The sequence below is a fragment of the Engystomops pustulosus genome, chromosome 2 (genome assembly GCF_040894005.1).
Source record: "Engystomops pustulosus chromosome 2, aEngPut4.maternal, whole genome shotgun sequence".
Lineage (NCBI taxonomy): Eukaryota > Metazoa > Chordata > Amphibia > Anura > Leptodactylidae > Engystomops > Engystomops pustulosus.
The window spans coordinates 160,562,707-160,584,358 of NC_092412.1; the positions used below are offsets into that span (position 1 = coordinate 160,562,707).

At 42.3% G+C, this 21,652-nt stretch overlaps 1 protein-coding gene across 3 annotated transcripts in view; it reads right to left on the minus strand.

The window, feature by feature from the left end:
* Positions 1 to 21,652, minus strand: part of ACACA (acetyl-CoA carboxylase alpha) — a 377,264-nt gene that overhangs the window by 327,169 nt on the left and 28,443 nt on the right. For all 3 annotated transcript variants that reach the window (XM_072137153.1, XM_072137152.1, XM_072137154.1), the window contains exons 3-4: positions 4,911 to 5,043; positions 4,656 to 4,794 (exon numbers count right to left, since the gene is read on the minus strand). In XM_072137153.1, the coding sequence (XP_071993254.1) occupies positions 4,656 to 4,794; positions 4,911 to 5,043 (272 nt within the window). The remainder of the gene's footprint in view (positions 1 to 4,655; positions 4,795 to 4,910; positions 5,044 to 21,652) is intronic.

Here is a 21,652-nt window from a genome sequence, read left to right on the forward strand (position 1 = left end):
AAAAAGACATTATGAACATACATTAAACACTAAAGACATGAGATTCAAATTAAGAATTGTCATTTTTCTATCAGTATCTAAGATGCATAAAAAAAAAAAAAAAAAAAAAGCCCTCCTCCCCCAACAAATGTATTAATTTGTTATTCCCAATCCACCGCAAACTGTAGCCTTGTCGCTCTGCAGCCACATGGTGCATTTCTTTTAGGCGCCTGCTTAGTGCCTAATCGTAGCTAAAACATTATTTGTTAGGCAAGTTCATAGGGAAACCTAGCACTTTAACCACAGTTTTCACTTTTTAAAGAAATACTTTAATACGGTCTCAGACAACCTTTAATATATTTAATTTTATTCCACAGTATGCTACATAACATATGTAATACATTGTACAAGGCATGGCACAAAAAGGGATAATTACTTGATTTTCATGATCTAGGCACAGTGGCTACATAAAATGGGATAGGCATAATAATTACCGTATATACTCGAGTATAAGCCGACCTGAGTATAAGCCGAGACCCCTAATTTTACCACCAAAAACTGGGAAAACCTATTGACTCAAGTATAAGCCGAGGGTGGGAAATGCATTGGTCACAACCCCCCACCCCAGTATATAGCCAGCCTGCCCCCTATAGTATACTGCCTGCCACCAGTAGTATACAGCCAGCCCAGCCTGCCCCCAGTAGTATACAGCCTTCCCCCAGTAGTATAGAGCCACCCCAGCCTGCCCCCAGTAGTATACAGCCTGCCCCCAGTAGTATAGAGCCACCCCAGCCTGCCCCCAGTAGTATACAGCATGCCCCCAGTAGTATACAGCCTGCCCCCAGTAGTATAGAGCCACCCCAGCATAAAAAAAAAAAAAAAATAACTTGTATACTCCGGTGGCCCCGATGCGCAGCGCTGCTCCCCCGATGTCAGTGCGGCTCGTCTTCTGGCTTCAAGGCTCCTCTTCTTTATTCTGTAACCTCCTGCAGGGCGCCACCATCGCCCTCTCCCAGCCGGCAGGCGCATAGTATGACGCGCCGCTGCTGTCGTCTTACTATGCGCCGCCCAGGGGAAAAACATGGCGGCACCCTGCAGGAGGTTACAGAAGAAAGAAGACAGGCGCGGAAGCCAGAAGATGAGCCGCGATGACATCGGGGGAGCAGCGCTGCGCATCGGGGCCACCGGAGGGTGAGTATATAAGTTTGGGGTTTTTTTTAAGTGCATTGACATATGTATTGACTCGTGTATAAGCAGAGGTGAGGATTTTCAGCACATTTTTTGTGCTGAAAAACTCGGCTTATACACAAGTATATATGGAAATCAGAAATATCAGGCAAGTTCACGGAACCCATCTTAAGGATTTAGGCCTGAAAATTGCCTCATTATCTAAATAACATAACGAGTTTCAGGGTGTGTTCACACATTTTCAGATGCAGTTTTTGATGCCCAAACCAGGAGTGGAATAAAAATAGAGGAGGAGCAGCAATTCTTAATGATAAGAGTCCTCACTAGAGATGAGCGAGTATACTCGTCCGAGCTTGATGCTCGTTCAAGTATTAGTGTGGAAACTTCTGCAATGTGTTCTTCACACATATTGTTCTTCACATACTATTGTGAAGAACACCGTTCAGCACGCGTGTCTTCGGATAAGTTAGCAGATGTACTGAACATCTGCAATGTGTTCTTCACTGTGTTCTTTTAATGTGTTCTTTCAGTGAAAATGCTTAAGTTTCCCATTGACTTCAATTGGGTTAGTTATTCGAGACGAGCACTCGAGCATCGGGAAAAGTTTGACACGAGTAACGAGCACTCGAGCATTTTAGTGCTCGCTCATCTCTAGTCCTCACCCATTATGATCCACACCTGCTCTTGGTTTCAAAAACTGCATCTGAAAAACTGAACTTGTGGCTGCACCCTCAGATTCCCCTTTTTCAAGTCAGAGACTAAATAAAATATAAAATAAAATAACAAAACAGAAAAGGAAAAAAAAATAATAATATTAATTAATATAAATGTAACCCTTTGTCTAATGATAGCATTATAAGCTTATATGAAGAAGCATACATCAAAATTAAATAGGAAAATGATTAAAAATGTATACAAATATACAAGGTTAGAAAAGAGTGACGCTGGCCCGTACCCTTCTGGCTAAAACAATGTCCCATAAAATGAGAACACAATCATAAGCTACCTTCCGCAGTTGCTATCCAACCTTGTGAGGACATTAAATGAAACCTACCACCACGAATCTTCCTATTAAGGTAGATCCGGTGGCAGGTTCCTCTAAGGTAGAGTCTTATAGCCATTTTTAGGGCATATTCTTTTGTGGCCCATAACTTTTATAAATTTACCAGAACTAACGCCTGCAGACAATTATCTGGTGGTGCAGAAATGGAGATGTGGGACTATAATTACATACACCAACCCCAAAAGGGGATAGAAATTCATTGACACTTAGGAATATGCTCAAGGTGGATAAAGGAAATTACAACATTTAAATTTCCAATAGTCGCCCGGCTAGCGACCAAAAAAAGCCCTTTATAATCCACCAAGGCCAGATAAGCGATAAAATATAACTTTTATTGACTCTTATTTAAAGGGAACCTGTCACCAGGGACCTCATTTTTCACTAAATACAGATTAATGATAAAAAGATTTTGAACGAACCAAAGGAATAGGGGAAAAGGTATATATTTTACTATTTTACTATGTATATGCACTGTGGCTTATGCTATGGCCCTATGTGATTTATCACCATATGGTTTGGGTATCGTCGTTTGGTAACGAAGGCTGTGAACCAGCCGAAACGCGCGTCGGGGCGGTTGTCTTCCAGGCTGCGATCAGGTTTAAACATGGGTAAGCCACTTTTTGATTACCACATCACTGTTATTTGCTTGTAATTTATGCTGCTACCTCTTTATGCTTCCCATTTCATACTGTGCATATATGGTTACGGCTATTGCAGCCTTATTATCTATTCATGCTGTTTATCTACCTGATTTGTTTGTCTGGAATTCAACCTTTTTTGCCTTGTGTCCCCCTGTGCTGGGGCCAAGTTTTTTAACCAGTACTTTTGCTTTACCAATAAACATTTTGGATTTAACTATTTCTGACTACACACATAGTTTTTTTGGTATTACTATCTTCTTGTTATTCGTTGGATTAAAAATTCTTCCTTGTAGCTAGGAAGAACAATAGGTTTTCTTTACTAAATACAGATTGTAAAAGCCCATGACACCAGCAGTGCAAATATGCCTTTCTGCCTTTTCTAAGCATTTGCATTACAATATAATTGTGTGTTATAACTTACCTTGCTCCCTGACAAAATCCTGGGGTAGTCACAGGGGCTGGACTTTGGTTTGGATGCATTTCAAAAAACAACATGTGGCTTATCTGTGTTACCCACTCCTCAGAGCTTGGCCCCCACCTTTGTGCTCCTGTCTAGCTCCACCTCCTGCTCCTTATCAGAGGTCACAGCCTGGTCAGCCTGACATAAGTGGGGGAGGGACAGAGCTGTACAGGAGCTCAAACATGGAGACAGCCTGCAGTTCATACAAGTCACATGTTGTTTTTTGAAATGCATCCAAACCAAAGTCCAGCCCCTGTGACTACCCCAGGATTTTGTAAGGATGCAAGAGTAAGTTATAACACACAATTATATTGTAATGCAAATGCTTAGAAAAGGCAGAAAGGCATATTAGCACTGCTGGTGTCATGGGCTTTTACAATCTGTCTTTAGTGAAAAATGAGGTCCCTGGCGACAGGTTCCCTTTAAGAACAGTGCAAACTAGTGTATTAAAAGTGCAAGTTAGCAGTGTCCAAACTCGTAGTACTATATTCATGATCAAGGATATAGGGGGATGCTATCCTTGAGAGGCATAGGGTTAGAACCAACTGGGGGGGAGGATCAGTTCCCCCCTATATTACAAGTGGATGTGTTAGCAAGAATCTTGCGGATAGAGTCTGTCCCTAATTGTCCCTGTTGGTACATGAGATGTTTTTTGGACTCTATTAGTCGCCAATATGTCCTAAAGTCTAAATTCTGACATCCTCATTGTATTTAAAGAGTAAGGTACACGGTTTACTGCTCATTAAAAATATACAATTCAGCTATGCCCACCAGACATGTTTCGCCGAACTGGCATCATCAGGGGTAAAGGTTAGCAAATTCATGTGTTTATACTGTATTTATTACCTTGCATAATCACCCAATACACAGCTGTGGGATCAGATGGAGGACAATGGGTGCAGTAGTCACCTACAAGTGGGACCTTTATTGTTCATTTTGCACTATTTCTGAAGATGAGCAGAAATGCACCTGTGTGGTGACTCCTGTAACTCTTCTACTACTTCTGTTTGCATTGTGTGATTATGACTGAGAAAATCGACCGACCGAAAATTGCACAATCAAGCCTGATTCTTACATTTGCTATATAAGGCCTTCTTACTTCTAAAATCCTGCTCTCATCCCTCTGTCTGATGTAATCTCACAGCTGCAGAGGGAGTTGCAGTACAGTGTCTGTGTGTGTGTGTGTGGGGGGGGGGGGGGGTGAGGGGCTGGAGTTTTTTGCCTGGATCTAAGTGCCCCTGTTTTATCATGCTAGATTTCAATGGTAGATTTCCTGTAAAGAGCAAACGCACAAAAGAATAATGGATCAAACTATGATACTTACCTGCATTTGCCTTCAAGTCTTCAGGGGTTACCATGACAACAAATCGAATCGCTCTCTCATTGCGAAACATCTCATACGACCAACGTCTGATTGATCTCATGCATTTGACAGCAGCTATGCCGTTGTTAGCAATAAGCACCTGTTAAACAATAGGGAGAGTATAAACCCACATAATTAATTTCTAACATACTTATCTGCTACAATCCATAGCTTTAAGGAAGAAAATACTGTAACTGAATGGCACAAGTAACCTACCTTTTCAATCACTTTAATCCCTCCAAATCGTGTGACAAATTCTGCGGGTGACGCCACTGTGAAATCCCTCTGTAAATCTATCTTTTTGCGTTCACGTCCCTGTTTGACCAAGTGCAACCCAGACATACTAGGTCTGAAGAGAAACAGACATTTAAAACGTAGCATTAGCAAAAAACGATATTAAAATAAAACTCACAATAGAATCTAAAATGAAAACAGTAAACCAATAACACTAATCAAAAATGCAAAATTAAAGGGGTTTTCCCACAAAATAAAGTTATGCCCTATCCACAGGATAGGGCCTAACTTGCTGAGCAGTGGGGGCCTCCGTGCCGAAACCCCCGCCGATCGCGAGAATGAGGATCCACCGGACCCCTCGTTGCTCCGTCAGATTAATGGAGCAGACGGCAGCGCATGATTTCCGTCAGCTCCACAGAGATTAATGGAGCAGAACGGTCATGCGTGACTGAGCAACAAGGGGTCCGACGGACCCTCGTTCTCGTGATCAGCAAGGGTGTCAGCACTGAGACCCCCACTGATCAGCAAGTTATCCCACACCCCTGTGCAATGCCCCCTTCATGTGGCCCATCCAGAGAGTACAAAATAACCCTACCCTGTATAAAGCCTTCTATCCGGTTACCACCCACCTTCCTTTTAGGCCCAACTCCATTGCATTCTGTAGCCGCACCAGCAATGTCCCCTTTTCTGTAGGCTGTCCCACTCATAATACCATAATACTTCCACACAGCAGGGGGCAAAACTTCATCATTGCTCTACGCTCCATCTGCAACTTGAGGTAAACCTCAAGTTATAACTTTTACATTTTCTTTCTGCCCACATCAGTGGAACAAACTGTATGTTGTGCCGAGGAGTGCACCTGCCATGAGGAGAGTTGAGAATCTGCTGGAGAAGGGGGTGGCATCCTGCAGGTCATTATTAAGAATGGCAGCCAGCAAGTCCCTTTAACATAACCATGATCGTGGCATGTCCTGGCTAGAAGCTGGTAACAGGAGGAGGGGGCGGTAGCAGCCTATAAGGACTGCTAATTACTACTAACAATAGTACTTGCATTGTTCAGATGCAAGTACTATTGCTTATAGCACCGCGTGGGACTTCCTGTGCGCGCCTGTGACACAGGACAAGAGCTTCCCGTGTCACCAGCCTAGGCCACCTGTGTCATTGCCCACCAGCCTGGGCCTGCAGCACAGAGGGGAACATCTGCATCGGCTGCCCTGATGGATTCCCTGCCTGTCCTGGACTTCCTGCTGGTTATCAGGCAAGTGTAAAAATGTGTATATGTATGCATGTTCCCTGTGTAAATCTGTACGTGTGTCGTGTGTGTGTGTTTGTGTGTGTATAGAGGTATAACATGTAATAGGTTTATATAGAGGTGTAATATGTTTATATAGTGGTATAACATGTAGTAGCTGTATATATAAATGTAATGTGTGATATGTGTGCTTATAAAGGTATAAGATGTAATAGGTGTGTATATGTAGGTGTAAAGTATGTGTATATTCAGGTATTCCATGTAATAGGCGAAATATGTGATATCATAGTATCATAGTATCATAGTATATAAGGCTGGAAGGAGACGCAAGTCCATCAAGTCCAACCTTCAAGAATATGTGTGTATATACAGGTATAACATGTAAAGGGTGTAGATATAGGTGTAATGTGTGTGTGTATATATATTCAGGTATAACATGTAAAGGTTGAAGATATAGTTGTAGTGTGTGCATATACAGGTATAATATGAAATAGGTTTATATATAGGTGGAATATATATGCCTTTGCCAGATTTTGCACCCAGAGGCCCCCACCAACCTTAATCTGGCCCTGGCTGTATCTATTTTGTACTTCATGGCGGCCCTAGCTGTATCTATTTTTGGACTACATGGCGTCTCTCTATGGCTCGCCTCGGGCAGCAGAAAGGCTTGGTTCACCCCTGGTTGTGCTTAGCTATTTGAACTGAGTTCTGGCAGTTCTAACAAAACCCCTTACCGACATGTGACGTAATACTACATCACATGCCGGGTGCAGGTGCATGGAGACGGCTCACCGGCCGAGTCCTCTCCATAGCCAGTAAGTCTGTTTCCCGTTGATCGGCGCCGGCGGCTTCAAAAAGATGGCCATCATCGGGGAGCAGCGATCCATCACCATGGTAGCCTCGGGTCTTCCGAAGACCCACAGCTACTTCGGGTTAACCTATTCATTACAATGTGCTATCAGCACATTGTAATGAATGAGGATTGAAAAATGAAAACGCAAAAAAACGAAAAAGGGCTGCGGCGGGAAGGGGTTACCCACATGTGGTCACAATCTAGTGTCAGGGAGCACAGCACATCTAAAAAGGAAAGGTGAAGAATTACAAAATGTTGGATTCACTAAATAAGAAAATTAGAATTACATGGAGGTATTTTATCTTTTAAAACAATTTTGTATGCACAGGTCAGGCTTTTTAGGGCCTGTGCCCTAGTGATAAATGGTGTTTAACGCTACTACAGGCGGTCCCCTACTTAAGAACACACGACTAACATACGACCCCCTAGTTACAAACAGACCTCTGGATATTTGTAATTTATTGCACTTTAATCCTAGGCTACAATAAACAGCTGTAACAGTTATCAAATGAGTCTGTAATGAAGCTTTAGTGTTAATATTGATTCTTATGACAACCCAACATTTTTAAAATCCAATTGTCACAGTGACTAAAAAAGTTCTGGCTGGGATTACAATGATAAAATATACAGTTCCGACTTGCATACAAACTCAACTTAAGAACAAACCTACAGACCCTGTCTTGTATGTAACCCGGGGACTGCCTGTATAGAGGTCATAAGTATATGTATATTACAGTCTTGTCAACGCTTTTCGGCAGCAGAGAGATACTTTTTCTTTCCCATGTTACCTGAAACCTGTGGCCTGTTTCATAATGTAACTAACATAATTTAGGGACAGAAGTACTGGCAGGGCTAATAAACTTTAGAGAATATTGTCAAAGGCAAATACAAACATAACTTTTAATGTATCATTAATTAAAAATAATTTTTTCTATGTAACTAAAGATTTAAAAACCTCATATTTGTGTGGAATTTATTCGGTTGTTACTAGAAGGGTTTAATTTATTATAGAGACCTATGTTAGGGTCTGTTCCTGTTGGTTTATAGTGGTAAGCGAGTTTAATTTCAGATCGTAACCGTTTCACACATACAGTAGCCGCAATGACCTTGTGTAGTCACTAGATGTCACTGTTGCTAATATCCCGAGATTGATACAACGGGGCATATTTACTTACCTGGTCCCTCAGAGTTCACGAAAGTGCATTGTCTGTCCAGAATGCACTGTGCCGCAATTCACTTAGATTGTGTGCTCGATTTTCTGCATCTGTCTCTTCCCCGCTCAGGTCCGCTGGAGTTCAACATCTTCCTCATGGTGCATGTAAGTGATTGTCCAAATCCGTTGGATCGTCCGATGGCCCCTTCCCCTCCCACCGGATTTCTGTTGCATGACGCGTGTGCCAAAAACCCCTTTTAAATCCCTGTCCCAGCGGCGCAAAATGGAAATCGTCGGGTTTTCCCATGAAAGAAAATTCTCAAATTTCAATCCCCTAGTGATGTTAACACAATAAAGATCATTTTAACCATTTACATCACAATTTTACACAGTTTTATTGTTCCTTTAGCGCCTATCACTCATTGATTGTCAGTGCAAAATTCCAGAGTGTGGGCAGGGACTTTCTAAGCAGACACACTGGGGCACATTTACTAAGGGTCCGCAGCCGCGAATCCGTCGGGTTTTTCCCGAATATTTCCACTTTGCGCTGTATTTCACGGGATTGTGGCGCACGCGATCGATTTTTTGGCGCAAGCGCGCCGACTTTCGCGCGACAGAAATCGGGGGGCGTGGCCACTGGACAACCCGAAGGATTCGGAAAAAACGCAGAATTTAAAAAGCCATTTGTGTCGCAAGATCAAGCACTCACATACACCAGAAAAAAGCAGGTGAACTCCAGCGGACCTCGGCGCAGCAGCGACACCTGGTGAATATCGGCGCACGGACCTTAGTGAATCCCGGCAGAACCCGAATCAGCGTCGGAGAACCCGCCGCTGGATCGCGACTGGACCGGGTAAGTAAATGTGCCCCATTATGTATTGTATTGTTTGCGCATCGCGAGGGGAGCCAAAGAGGCACCGGAGCATCCGAAGCAAGAAGAGGACCTGCAGGGTGTATCGGAAAGGTCAGAACAGTGTTCATTTTTAGCAATGTTAAACTGCTAGGTCTATTGGAACCCTCCGATAAAGCCAGCAGACACTGCAGCGCCATAGTCTGAGAACGCCAGACCAAGCTTACAGCGGATCTGAGGCGCTGCTTCTTCCCTAGACCGCCCCTTCCTACAGTCACTGCAGCGGCAATTGCAGCATTAACCGCCTCCTCGGATCACCCCCTCATGAATACATTGGACCACTGTAAGCTCGGTCCGGAGTTCTGTGGCGCTACATTATCAGAGGGTTCTAATAAAGCTGTTAAAAATGTGTGATTAATGACATGGAGTTTTGTTATATTCATTTATTTATAGCATCATGGGTTTTTGTATCAGATGTTCATATGCCCAGAATACCCCATTTAAGGAATAGCACAAAAGTGCCAATATACAAAAAAAAAAGGATAAAAAAAAAGTGATCATGGAAACTACAGACTTGTGAGCTGAACTTCAGTTTGTGGGAAAAATATTTGAGGGGTTTGTTATAAATGCTATCCTAGAGTATCTCACTGTTCATAACCTTATAACACAGTATCAGCATGGGTTATGAAGGATCGGTCCCGTTATACTAGTCTGATCAACTTTTACAGGGAAGCAATATAGTGCCTCATAAAAGCCGGTACATAATATGCAACTGCTGGTAATAAAAAAACACAGGGTTTTTTTAATTAATTAATGGCACATTCCCAGTGCATTGCCACAGGGGTCATTTTAGACCCCTGCTTTTCAATATTTCAATTAATGCCTGTGTGGGTTTACACAGTAGAGGTTACATTTATACAGTGGGTACTAAGCTGTGTAAAGTAATTAATACCAAGGCTGATATAACATTACAGATGGATTTGTGGAAGCTGGAGAATTGGGTGAAGAAATGACCGATGAGGTTTAATTTGGAGAAATTTAAGGTTATGCATTTGGGCCATGGAAACAAAAAATACAATTATGTTCTAAATAGTCAATTGCTTGGTAAAACTGCAGCTGAAAAATACGTGGTGAATGGTAAACTTAACTTTAGTGACTAGTATCAGAAAGCTGCTTATAAAGGAAAATAAAATGATGGGATGTATCAAGAGAGGAAAGGATTGAGGGACGTGGCCTGGCTTCCTGCATGAGCGGCCGCACTTAGGAAGAGCTCCGCTGGTTAGCCAGTTTTTCCCTATTATCCTGCTGAAATCCTGCCGCAACCATACCTTATCCGAAGCCTAGAAGACCCTCCCGGAAGGGTGTCTGCAAAATGAGCAAGTCTAGAAGCTCTAGTGCGGTGGAAAAGCTTAAAGAATACGCTAGACGCGGTCCAGGCCAAGATGGCGCAGACACCTCATGCTCCGAGCGTGTGGTGGGAGATGACACAGCAGCTACTGCAGGCTAACATTGAAAGAAATGTCAGAGCAGCTGCTATCAGCGATACAGCAGTCTACCACTTCACACACCACCAAGATCGAGGAAATCCGAGTAGACGTGAGTCTTATACGGCACGATATGCAGAAATTGCGGGACCGAGTGAAGGACACCGAGCAGCGCATATCCCAGGTAGAGGACGACACAGCCCCTGTCCCTGCACAAATAGCCAGCCTAGAAAGAGCAGCGCAGTTATGGTCGCAAAAGGCTGATGACCTGGAAAATCGCCTCCGGCGAAACAATGTGCGCATATTGGGCCTACCAGAGCGAGCGGAGGGTGCTGACCCTATAAGCTTCATAGAAGCGTGGCTGCGTGATATGCTACCGAATGCTGAACTATCCACCATATTCGCCATAGAGCGAGCCCACAGGGTACCAGCGAAACCACCGATTCCAGGGGCCCCTCCACGCCCTATGTTAGCAAGAGTATTGTGCAGCAAGGACCAGGACACCATCCTGAAAGCTGCAAGACAAGCTAGCAATATCTCCTACCAGAACTCCACTGTTACCATATTTCCAGATTTCTCAGCTGCACTACAAAAATCTAGAGCATCGTTCTTGGGTGTGAAGAAGCGCCTACGAGAGTTGCAAATTTCTTCCTCCATGGATTTCCCGGCACGGCTTAGAGTTGTATATGCAGATAAGGTGACATTTTTTGCCTCACCATCGGATGCAGATGATTGGCTTAACAAAATCCGCAGACCGTCTCGCTAGATCGACAACTATGCTGTGATGTACAGGACTTTATTTATCCTCGACAGATGAAGAAGGAGGATGAGTATACTTACCTGGACTTTGAATGTTAAATTCCTTTTAATATGTTATTATTGTGTAAGTCATATAATGGAGGACCCTGATCCTATACATTGGAGTATTTCTTCATACACTCTATTGTTTAACCTGCCCAGGGTTGCTGATATGAAGTAATATCAGAATCCTCCTTAGAGTGTGGTAGGCGTAAAACAAGCAACTACTATACAAATTATGGCTGTGGTATATATACCATGTTTATTTTTAGATTCAGCGAGAAGGGAAGAGCTGACCAGACAGGCGGAGAAAGTATTGCAAGATAATCACCTACTACCGCGAATTACCCCGTATCAGTGCTATTTTGTCTAACAGCAGTGTTAGAGAGCTGCGGATAGAGTTGGCGACCAACCGCAGTCTTCTTTAATCGTTCTTCTTTCCTTTGAATTTACTAATTTTTTCATTTATTTTAAATTGTTTTGTTTACTGACATGCCTAGTTACAAGTGATGTGATAGCGTTTAATGTTCTTGCATGGAATGTGAGAGGTCTGGGAGAAGTGCGGAAACGAAATTTAGTCTTTGACCTAATTAGAAATCATAATAGTTCTATAACATGTCTCCAGGAGACACATATGACCCCTGACAGAACAAGATACCTTAGCAAAGCTTGGATACAGTGGTCAGCCCACTCCACTCATACTTCTCACTCTCGTGGTGTGTCTCTATTAGTGCACAGATCTGTTAGATGGGAACCGTGTTTAGTTAAAAAGGACCCAGATGGGCGATATATTTTCGTGCATGCTTATATAAACTGCTCTCAATATGTTATTTTGGGAATCTACAAACCTCCTACTGACAACTTACAGGTACTACATGCAGCTGCGGTATTTGCTTCACAATTCCCGCATGCTACAATATTGTGCTTAGGTGACTTCAATTTGCTACATGATGCCTGCCTAGATAGACATATGACTGCGCCCCCTCCTCCTCCCCTACGCAACTAGCTAAATTTTTATCTGAAATGGGCTGGGTAGATTTATGGAGGCAGCAACACCCAACATCCTGCGAGTACACCTGTCATAGCATAGGACGAAGCTCACTGTCCCGTATAGACTATTTTTGGGGCAACACAAAAGCTGCAACCCTGTTGTACTCCATATCTCACTTACCACGCGCGGTTTCAGACCATTCCCCAATTTAGAGAACAGAACTCTCAAATTAGGTTTAGAACCCGTAAAATACACCCCTTCTGGCTCACAATATTGCCCATCACGGACCACACCCCAGCCTTGATTAACGCCTTCTTAGCCAGCAACGATATGAATGAAGGTCATGCCTTCTTTTGGGAATCCCTCAAAATATATATCAGAGGGTGCCTACAGTCGGTGACCACAAATGTTAAAAGGGAATCTAGGCTGGAAGAAAACAGGCTAAGAGATTTATGTGTCTCCCTGGAAGCCTCTTATATTGCACAACCCACTGAGGCGAATAAACAATCATGGTTGCATACATGCAGATTGTACCTACAGTGCCTATACGAGAAAGATAAAAGACGCTCCTTCTTCAATAAACAAAAACACTATGAGTTAGGGAATCAATATAGCAGTCTCCAGGCTCATATAATTCATCAGAAATCAACCTCCCCGTGTGTTCTCCAAATTAAAGCCCCTTCAGGTGACTTGCTCTCCTCTAACGCTGAGATATTAGAGGCTTTTGCGAATTTTTATTCGAACTTGCATATATCAAGAAGTACATGCTCAGACGTGGAGATTGACAGATACCTGAATGATATAGATTTCCCCACCCTATCCCTAGAACAACGGGACTTACTAGATGCTAAAATTACCCTAGAGGAATTACAGGAGGCCCTAGCGGAAATGGCTAAAGGCAAGGCGTCAGGTCCAGACGGCCTACCACTCGAAATATGGATAAAATATCAGGAAGACTTGCTTCCTACTATGCTATATCTATTACAAACAGCATTTGACAAAGACGCCCTTCCAGACTCTTTTTATGATGCCACTATTGTGGTTATACTTAAACCAGATAAAGACCCTACAGATTGCGGTTCATATAGACCCATTTCTCTTTTGAATATGGATTATAAAATCCTTACTAAAGTCTTAGCAACCCGCCTAAATAAGGTAGTGACTTCCCTAGTACACAGTGACCAATCTGGTTTTATCCCCGGCAGGAGTACCTCGGATAATCTGAGAAGAGCCCAAATAATATCTCAAGTGGGTTATACTAGGCAAGAGGACTGGGCCTTGGTCTCCCTGGATGCGGCCAAGGCCTTTGATTCTGTTGAGTGGAACTATCTGCAAGCAGTCCTGACCAAGTTTGGGTTTGGAGCGAAAATGGGTTTCCCTTCCCTAGGGCCCAAATAGCCATCAACAATAACTTATTAGACCTATTCCCTCTAGGCCGGGGCACTCGTCAGGGCTGCCCTCTTTCGCCCATTCTTTTTGCTCTAGCCATGGAGCCACTGGCGATAAAAATACGCACGGATGCGTTATATATAGGCATACCACATGGGGAGGGACAGGATCGTCTCAGTTTATACGAGGATGATCTTCTTCTGTTTATTTCACACCCTGATTCCTCTTTACCCAGAGCTATAGAATTGATAGACACATTTGGGGGGTATTCAGGGTTACGTATAAATTGGGGTAAATCATTCCTTATGTTCCTGAATAATGTGAGAGCAGAGAAATCTCCGTCCCAGATCTATGATTTAGCCGTAGTAGACAAATTTAAATATTTAGGCATCATAATCACTAGACAACCCTCATTGACCTTGGAGGTTAATGTTAATCCGCTACTGGGTCTGTTTCGGGATAAATTTAAGGTCTGGTCGTCATTGCCCCTTTCTGTAGCAGGTAGAATTAACCTGGTAAAAATGGTAATACTGCCTAAAGCATTATACGTGCTTCAACATGTATTCTATCCGATTCCTAAGGTATTTTGTAAAAATCTAGACTCTATGATTATCCCATTTATTTGGGGCTCATCACGCTCCAAGCTCCAATATGCCAAACTTCAGCGTCCCAAATCACTTGGGGGTATGGCACTACCGAACTTATCCCTATATTATTTAGCAGGTCAGCTTAAATACCTCTCTGGATGGCTATCTCCTGGATCCCCCCCCCACTCCCGGAGCGTACATTAGCTGAATATTTGGACATTAAATGTCTCTGGTCTGTATTGCATGATGGTGCGGGCGCATGAAAGAATTGCTACCAATACATAAAGTAGCCAGAGTGGTATGGAAGGAAGCGAAATCCCTATGTCCTTTTAACGAGATTCCTGCCGAAACACCTCTGTGGTACAATAACGGGCTGCCCCAATTACAACAACTACCTGATGCTGATATGTGGCACACCTTAGGCCTCCGTACGATAGGAGATGTTTTTAGAGAGAATGTATTTGTATCATATACCCAGCTAGAGTCCCAATTTCAACTACAGCGATCACACTTCTACAAATTCCTTCAATTGAGAAACGCTTTTCAATCCCAGTTCCCAGAGCCCAGACCAGCTGTATCATCATACCCCTTGATAGGGATTGTGAAATCTCAGGGTCCCGGAGGAATAATATCCACAATCTACTCCTTTCTTATTAATGCTAAGGTACATGGAACACCCCTAAAAGCCATAGCCTCCTGGTCTGCACTTATTCCGGAAGTGAATGAGGAAATAGTGTCGGAAATACTGGAGTCACACCTGAACGTATCCCCATCTGTGAACAACAAATTGACTCAATTATATATTGTCCACCAAAGCTATCTGACGCCCCTCCGCTTATATAAAATGGGGAGGCGAACGTCTCCGTCATGTCTGAGATGCTCTACTTCTCCAGCAAATTTTTGGCATATGATCTGGACATGTAGTTATATTTCTTCATTTTGGACAGCTGTTGTTGAAACTCTTTCTAAAGTGCTGAGTAAACCACTGCCTGTCACCCCATTAATATGCCTTTTCGGCATTCTAGATGAGGAAATATGGACTCACTACAAGACAATTGTAATCAGGGAAACCTGTTTTTCACGGCTAGAAAAGCTATTGCACTACGCTGGATGGGGGATAAACCTCCCTCTTGCTCACAAATGGAAGAAACTGGTTAATCAAGTTATTCCCTACAATAAAATAGTATACAAAAATAGGGGGCGCCCGGAGAAATTTAATAAAGTATGGGGTGCTTGGTGTGACTCCTCTCTGACAGCCTATACTGTAACTGAAATGTGACAAAATCTTAGATAGAATGTGTGGCCCAAATGTGGATATTGATGAGACCTGGAGGACCATATTAAATGCAAACTGGGCAAACTAAACTCGCACCCACCCAGACCACTACACACAAAAGGAAACAATCACAAAGGCATGTTAGTTTACTTGGTTAATTTTTATTGGTTAAGTTTTTTTTGTGGTTAATGTGAACTAATGATATGTACAGACTCATGTCTTCATGTCTACTAGACATTGTAGACTAGCACATGAGCATGGTTGTATAACTTACTTTTTTGTGAATTGCATAACATATGTGACTATATGTATGTACACAACATGATGATCTAGTAGCCTTATTGTATTAATCTGCACAGCTATGCATATTTTTCAATAAACAGTTTAAAAAAAAAAAGAAAAAAAGAGAGGAAAGGATTCTATGGTCGGACCAAACAATGAATATAGTGAATGATTTTGTGGACCAGAGTAAAAAGGACATCAAACTGAAACGGGTAAAGGGAATAGAAACCAAGCTTTTTAGGGGAATGGGGGGGGGACTAAAATACAATTCCAGATTACAAATTTGGGGTTATTCTGCCCCCCCCCCCCAAAAAAAAAACTCCAGAGGATATTTTTACACTTAGGCCTGTGACCAGAATAAAGGGGGCATCCACTATGTCTAGAGGAGAGGTGGTTGTACCACTGCCATAGACAGAGATTATTTACTGTAAGAGCCGTGAGACAGTCGCAAGAGTTTGTGATGGTGGATAGTTTGTACATGTTCAAGAGAGACCTGGATGACTTTCTTGAGAATAAAAATATCACAGGTTATGGGAAGAAAACATTTGTTTAATCGTATAGGATGGACTTTATGAACCTGCATCTTCTTCCAGCCCTATATACTATGATACAAAGATATGCAATTCCCACTTTTTAAAATGAAACAAAGAAATAGACCAATTTTATTGCTGCACTCAAAAGGGTCCAAAATCTGCTGGTACTGCATATCTGAATGACTTAAGGGACACATCTATGTGGCTATAGATCACAAAGAGCCTGTGGTCAGTGAGTGTAAAGAGTAGTTGGTTGGGATTGAAAAGAGATGGAACTAAACTTTTGCATTATGACCCATACTCCAATAGTTCTTTCAAGGGTGTGGCTACAGGAATGTGAATGGGTAAACACCACACTCAGGGAACAGATAACAAAGCTGTCTGATTCCTGTTCCATTCTTTATGTATTTGCTTCTGAAAACATATTTGGGATACGGAGTGGTCAAACCACAATGTATCAGATATCATATGTTTAGGATAGGTCATGGAAATTATTAGACTTCAAAATTCCTTTAGAGTAGTAACACTTCTGAATTATGTTTGGTTCCAAAGAACCAAAATACAGACGGTCCCTGACTTAAAGACAGACCTCTCTGCCCACAGTGACCTCTGCTTTACTTTTAGTCACAGGCTGCAATGATCAGCAGTAAGGTGTCTGTAATGAAGCTTTATTGTTAATCATTGTTCCCATGACATCATTTTTAAAATACAATTGTCAAAGGGACAAAAGAAAAAAAAAAATTGTCTGGAGTAACAATTATAAAATATACCAGTTCTGATTTGCATACAATTTCAACCCAAGTACAAACCTTAAGAACCCATCTTGTACGTAACCCAGAGACTGCCAGTAGTCAGTAGCTGTAATCTACTACCACATACAGAATGTGATTGTGTAACAGATCTTAAAAAGGAACTTGTAATGAGGATTTAGGCCAAAAACTGTCTGTGATCTGCTAGTGAGAGGATCACAATGATTGACTTTCATACTCTGGGAGATTTAACATTACGCAGAAAAAGAACTATGGACATTGCATACAAATGATGTAAGGAGTCACAGGTTTGGACCAGAGTCATACTGGCCTGCTTTAAATTTAATACGTGTGCTATGGGGCATCATAAACTGCCTAAGCAGGTGGGACCCCTATATACTAAGAATGGGGTATTGGTAACTGGGGACCAAGAAGAGTAGGAGTTATTTAACAGGTTATTTTATCTCTGCTTATATTAGAGGAGTCCATGTGGAGTAGGCGATGCCAGGTAATACATCATGTCGTATATTAGACTGGATTAATGTAGACATGATCCAGTCTAAGATCAATTAAATAAATGTGTACAAGGCTCCTGGACCAGATGGGTTACACCCCAGAGTTCTTAAAGAACTCAGTTCTGTTACTGCTGTGTCACCGTTTAAAAGCTCTCCCTAATGACTGGTACAGTCATTAAATCGTACTATGAAAAGGAAGCTTTGTGCCTACTATCCAACGGGGCTTTGTACAAAAAAAAAAAAAAAAAAAAAAAAAAAAAAAAAAACTGAGTGGGAATGCCACAATGGATTTCACTGAATAACTATATAATCTACTTGCTGAAGACCTAGACTGCCCAAAATACATATGCATCAGGTAAATCCTCTGGGTACACCCCTTATTGCAGGTATTGACTCGATAACACTGAATATTTCCCATTATATTGGCCTATATTTACAGACCTATTTTTTGGTGATTTAAGTCTTATGTCAAAGAAACATCAGACTTTATTCGACAGAGCATACCTATTAGTTTTAAAGAAACTCAACTCTTTTTGACTATGGAAATAAGGGCCTTGTAAACAAGCATTGATCATGCTAAAGGCATAGAATCATTTTTTTTTTTTTTAGAGAAAGACAATAATATACCCTTTATTTAAAAGGGGTTTATTCTGGATGCTGTCAAATTCCCCCCAGACTATACCAAAAAATGTGCTGAAAAACCCTAACTCGGTCCCGTTGCATACACCATGATGTCAGTTGCTTGCTGACATCATGTGTGGTGGCACACAAACTATGATGTCAGGAAGCAGCAGATGTCATGGTGTATGCAACGGGACCGGGGGAGAGGGGGGCGGAATCAAAATACTGAGCCAGAGCTGAAGATAGAAGAGGACCTGAGAGGGGGGACGTTGGAAAGGTGACTCCAGAGTTTTTTGTTTTGTTTTTTTAGCCTGGGCAGGGGGTTGCTGGCTATATACGGGAAGGGGGGGTAGAACTGGCTATATACAGGGGGGCAGGCACTGGCTATATAGAAGGGGGCTTCTGGCTATATGCTAGGGGGCTGGTGGCTTTATACTGGGGCAGGGGACTACTGGCTATATACTAGGGGGCAGGCGCTGGCTATATACTAGTGGGCATGTGACAAATGCATTTCCCCACCCTCGACTTATACTCAAGTCAATAGATTTTCCAGTTTTTTGTGTATAGGGTACCTACAAAAGATGGGTACTTCCACTCTTCTAAAAATGTATATTTTTTCGTAGATTCATTGAAGAAATCTTCATTATATGGGATGGTTTGCTGTAAGAACTAAATACTTTTGTGTCAGAGATTAACTCTATTCCTTACGTTTAAGTTTCACCAGCAAGATTTTCAATAATTTTGCAGAATTCCTGTCCCTATTCCACCAATATCTAGCTATCCACCAAGCAATTAAAGGCCTGCAAGTTTAACTTCCATTGTGGGGAAAAGACCACATACTGGAGTATGTGACATCCCAAAGTATACTAAAGGGGCAGCAAGGATGGGTTTACGAAGTACAAAAAATATGATGGAAAGTTGACCCAGGTTAAATCAAATTTTAAAAAAAACAAGAAAACAAGGTTTAATCTCCAGAGGAGATAAGGTTTCTTTACAGCTAGAACAGTGAATCTTTGGAATACCCTGCCTCAGGAGATGGTCACAGCAGGGACAGCAGAGAGCTTCAAGAAGGGTCGATATTCCTTTTTATATGAACAATACTGATGGTTATGTTATAATAAACCAAGGAAGGAAAGGGTTACGGAAGGGATGTAAGGGAACACAATTTTTTATCTTTTTTGATATCCATTTTTCAACCGTTCAGCTGCCAACCAGACTTTGCCCTTTTTTCGATTATTCATTTGTAAGCTGCATAGGAAAGACGCTTATATAATATGCTACATGTCATTGGTGACAGATTCACTTCTAACACAAAAGTATTTGCCATCATATTAGTGCCACATGCACATGAACATTTACTGTTGGCAGGATGCAAACTTCAGGCCCAAGGTCCCTAGTTGGTAGTCTCTCTGGCGCTCACATGCCAATAATAAAAAAAATGCAAACTATAGGTCCTCCTCTATTATTTGCAACCTTGGCAGTCGGATCAAGTATAGAAGTAAATGTGGATGTGCGTCAAATGCTGAAACACATAGCAGCTGGTTTTAATCAAAGGTTATAAAAAAAATATATACATAGACCAGGGGTATTTAGTGTTGATTCTGCCCTAGGAATTCAGTGCTTAAGCTCCTTATTGGTGCTGTCAAGCTAACAAATCTGAACATAACCCCCAGCTACAGGCAGCATTCCCATTAAAAATTTGCAATGCATTTTGAAACACATTGGGCAAAATGTATTATCCCATGTAAATGTGGTTTCTAAGTAGCAGCCTGTGTAAGGTTCAGCATGTTTAGGTACATAATTCAAGAACACTGGGGGGGGGGGGGGGGGTTCCCCGGATTGCATTTACATTTAGAAACGCTTGCTATCAGGAATGAGCACCACGTGCTTAATGTAGTTTATAGGCAAAACACATGAGAGGAGATTTATTGTGCGCTGGCATATGATAGCAGCCACTCCCCCAGTATCATGTCAGATACATCAAGAGATGTATATCTCCAGGTCTAACCAGGTCTAGTTTTACGCAAAACTAGAGAAAGAGAAACACTTTAAATTGTTGGCAAGATGGTATAAAACCCTGGAAGCTCTACAAAAGGTGGGGCATTTGCTCTTTCGGAGACCTTTGGTGCTGTAAGGGAGTAAGGGTCTCTTTTGAACATATTTGGTGGTCTAGTCCCCTCTAGGGTTACTATAAAATACAAAATCAGGGCTATCTGCTCACCGAGGCTAACCATCGACATGCCTATGGTATGCTTGGATATGACAGCGGCAGCAAAAACACTCATCTCATTGTATTGGATGCAAACCATCACTCCCCCGCTGTCTATGTGGACAGATAAAGTGATGCAGATCTACAGGTTAGATTAACTCTCTAGCTGGTCACTCCATGTTGCTTACGGGGTTACATGGGTGGTGACGGCTGAGCTATATAACAAGGAAGGATTCTAATGACTTATTATTGCAAACCAGGATAATTTGAGTAGGGAAGAGCGCCTCACTTTATCCAACCTAAAATCCCTTAAAGGGGTGCTGCTAAAGCCAGCAGATAAAGGCGGCAACGTAGTAGTATGGCCTGAAGCTGCCTATAAAAAAGAAGCTTATATAGACAGTTGAAGAACCAAGACTGCTACAAAAAAACTCACTTTTAACCCCTTGCTATCTTTCAATTCCCAGATTAAAACACTCCTAACCAAAGCGGTGGATGACAACATCATTTCCAAATCGGTGTCGGATGCCTTGTTTATTAAGGACCCTATGAGTTCGACTCTATATCTGTTGGCCAAAATTCATAAAAGCCTGACGAATCCGACCGGGAGACCAATCATCTCAGGTCGAGGCAACTGCACGGACAACATCTGTAAATTTATTGATGTCATCCTTCAACCACTGGTGAAGACCCTTCCATCTTACACACGGGACTCCACTGACCTCTTACCGAAGCTGGAGGGAATACATCTTGATCCCGGCCAGCTTCTGGCGACTTGTGATGTGGAGTCCCTTTATACTTCCATTAAACATGAAGACGGATTGAGGGCGGTGGCATATTTTTTACATTTATCACAATATGAAGATGCAGAGATTTATTTTATTTTGTGACTTTTGGAGTTCGCGCTCACACACAATTTCTTTACTTTTAATGGGTCCTTCTACCTGCAGCTCCAGGGAACGGCTATGGGGGCGGCTTGTGCCCCCTCATATGCCAACCTTTTCCTGGGGCTGTGGGAGAGGGACCTCTTCCTGTCAGATGGTGTAGATGCAATGTGCAAGGTCCTCTTTTGGGCGCGGTACATTGATGATATCTTCTTCATCTGGCAGGGAGCAGAAACCGATCTGAGAATTTTTGTTGATCAGTTAAACAACAATCAACGCATCAAATTGACCTGGTGCTGCA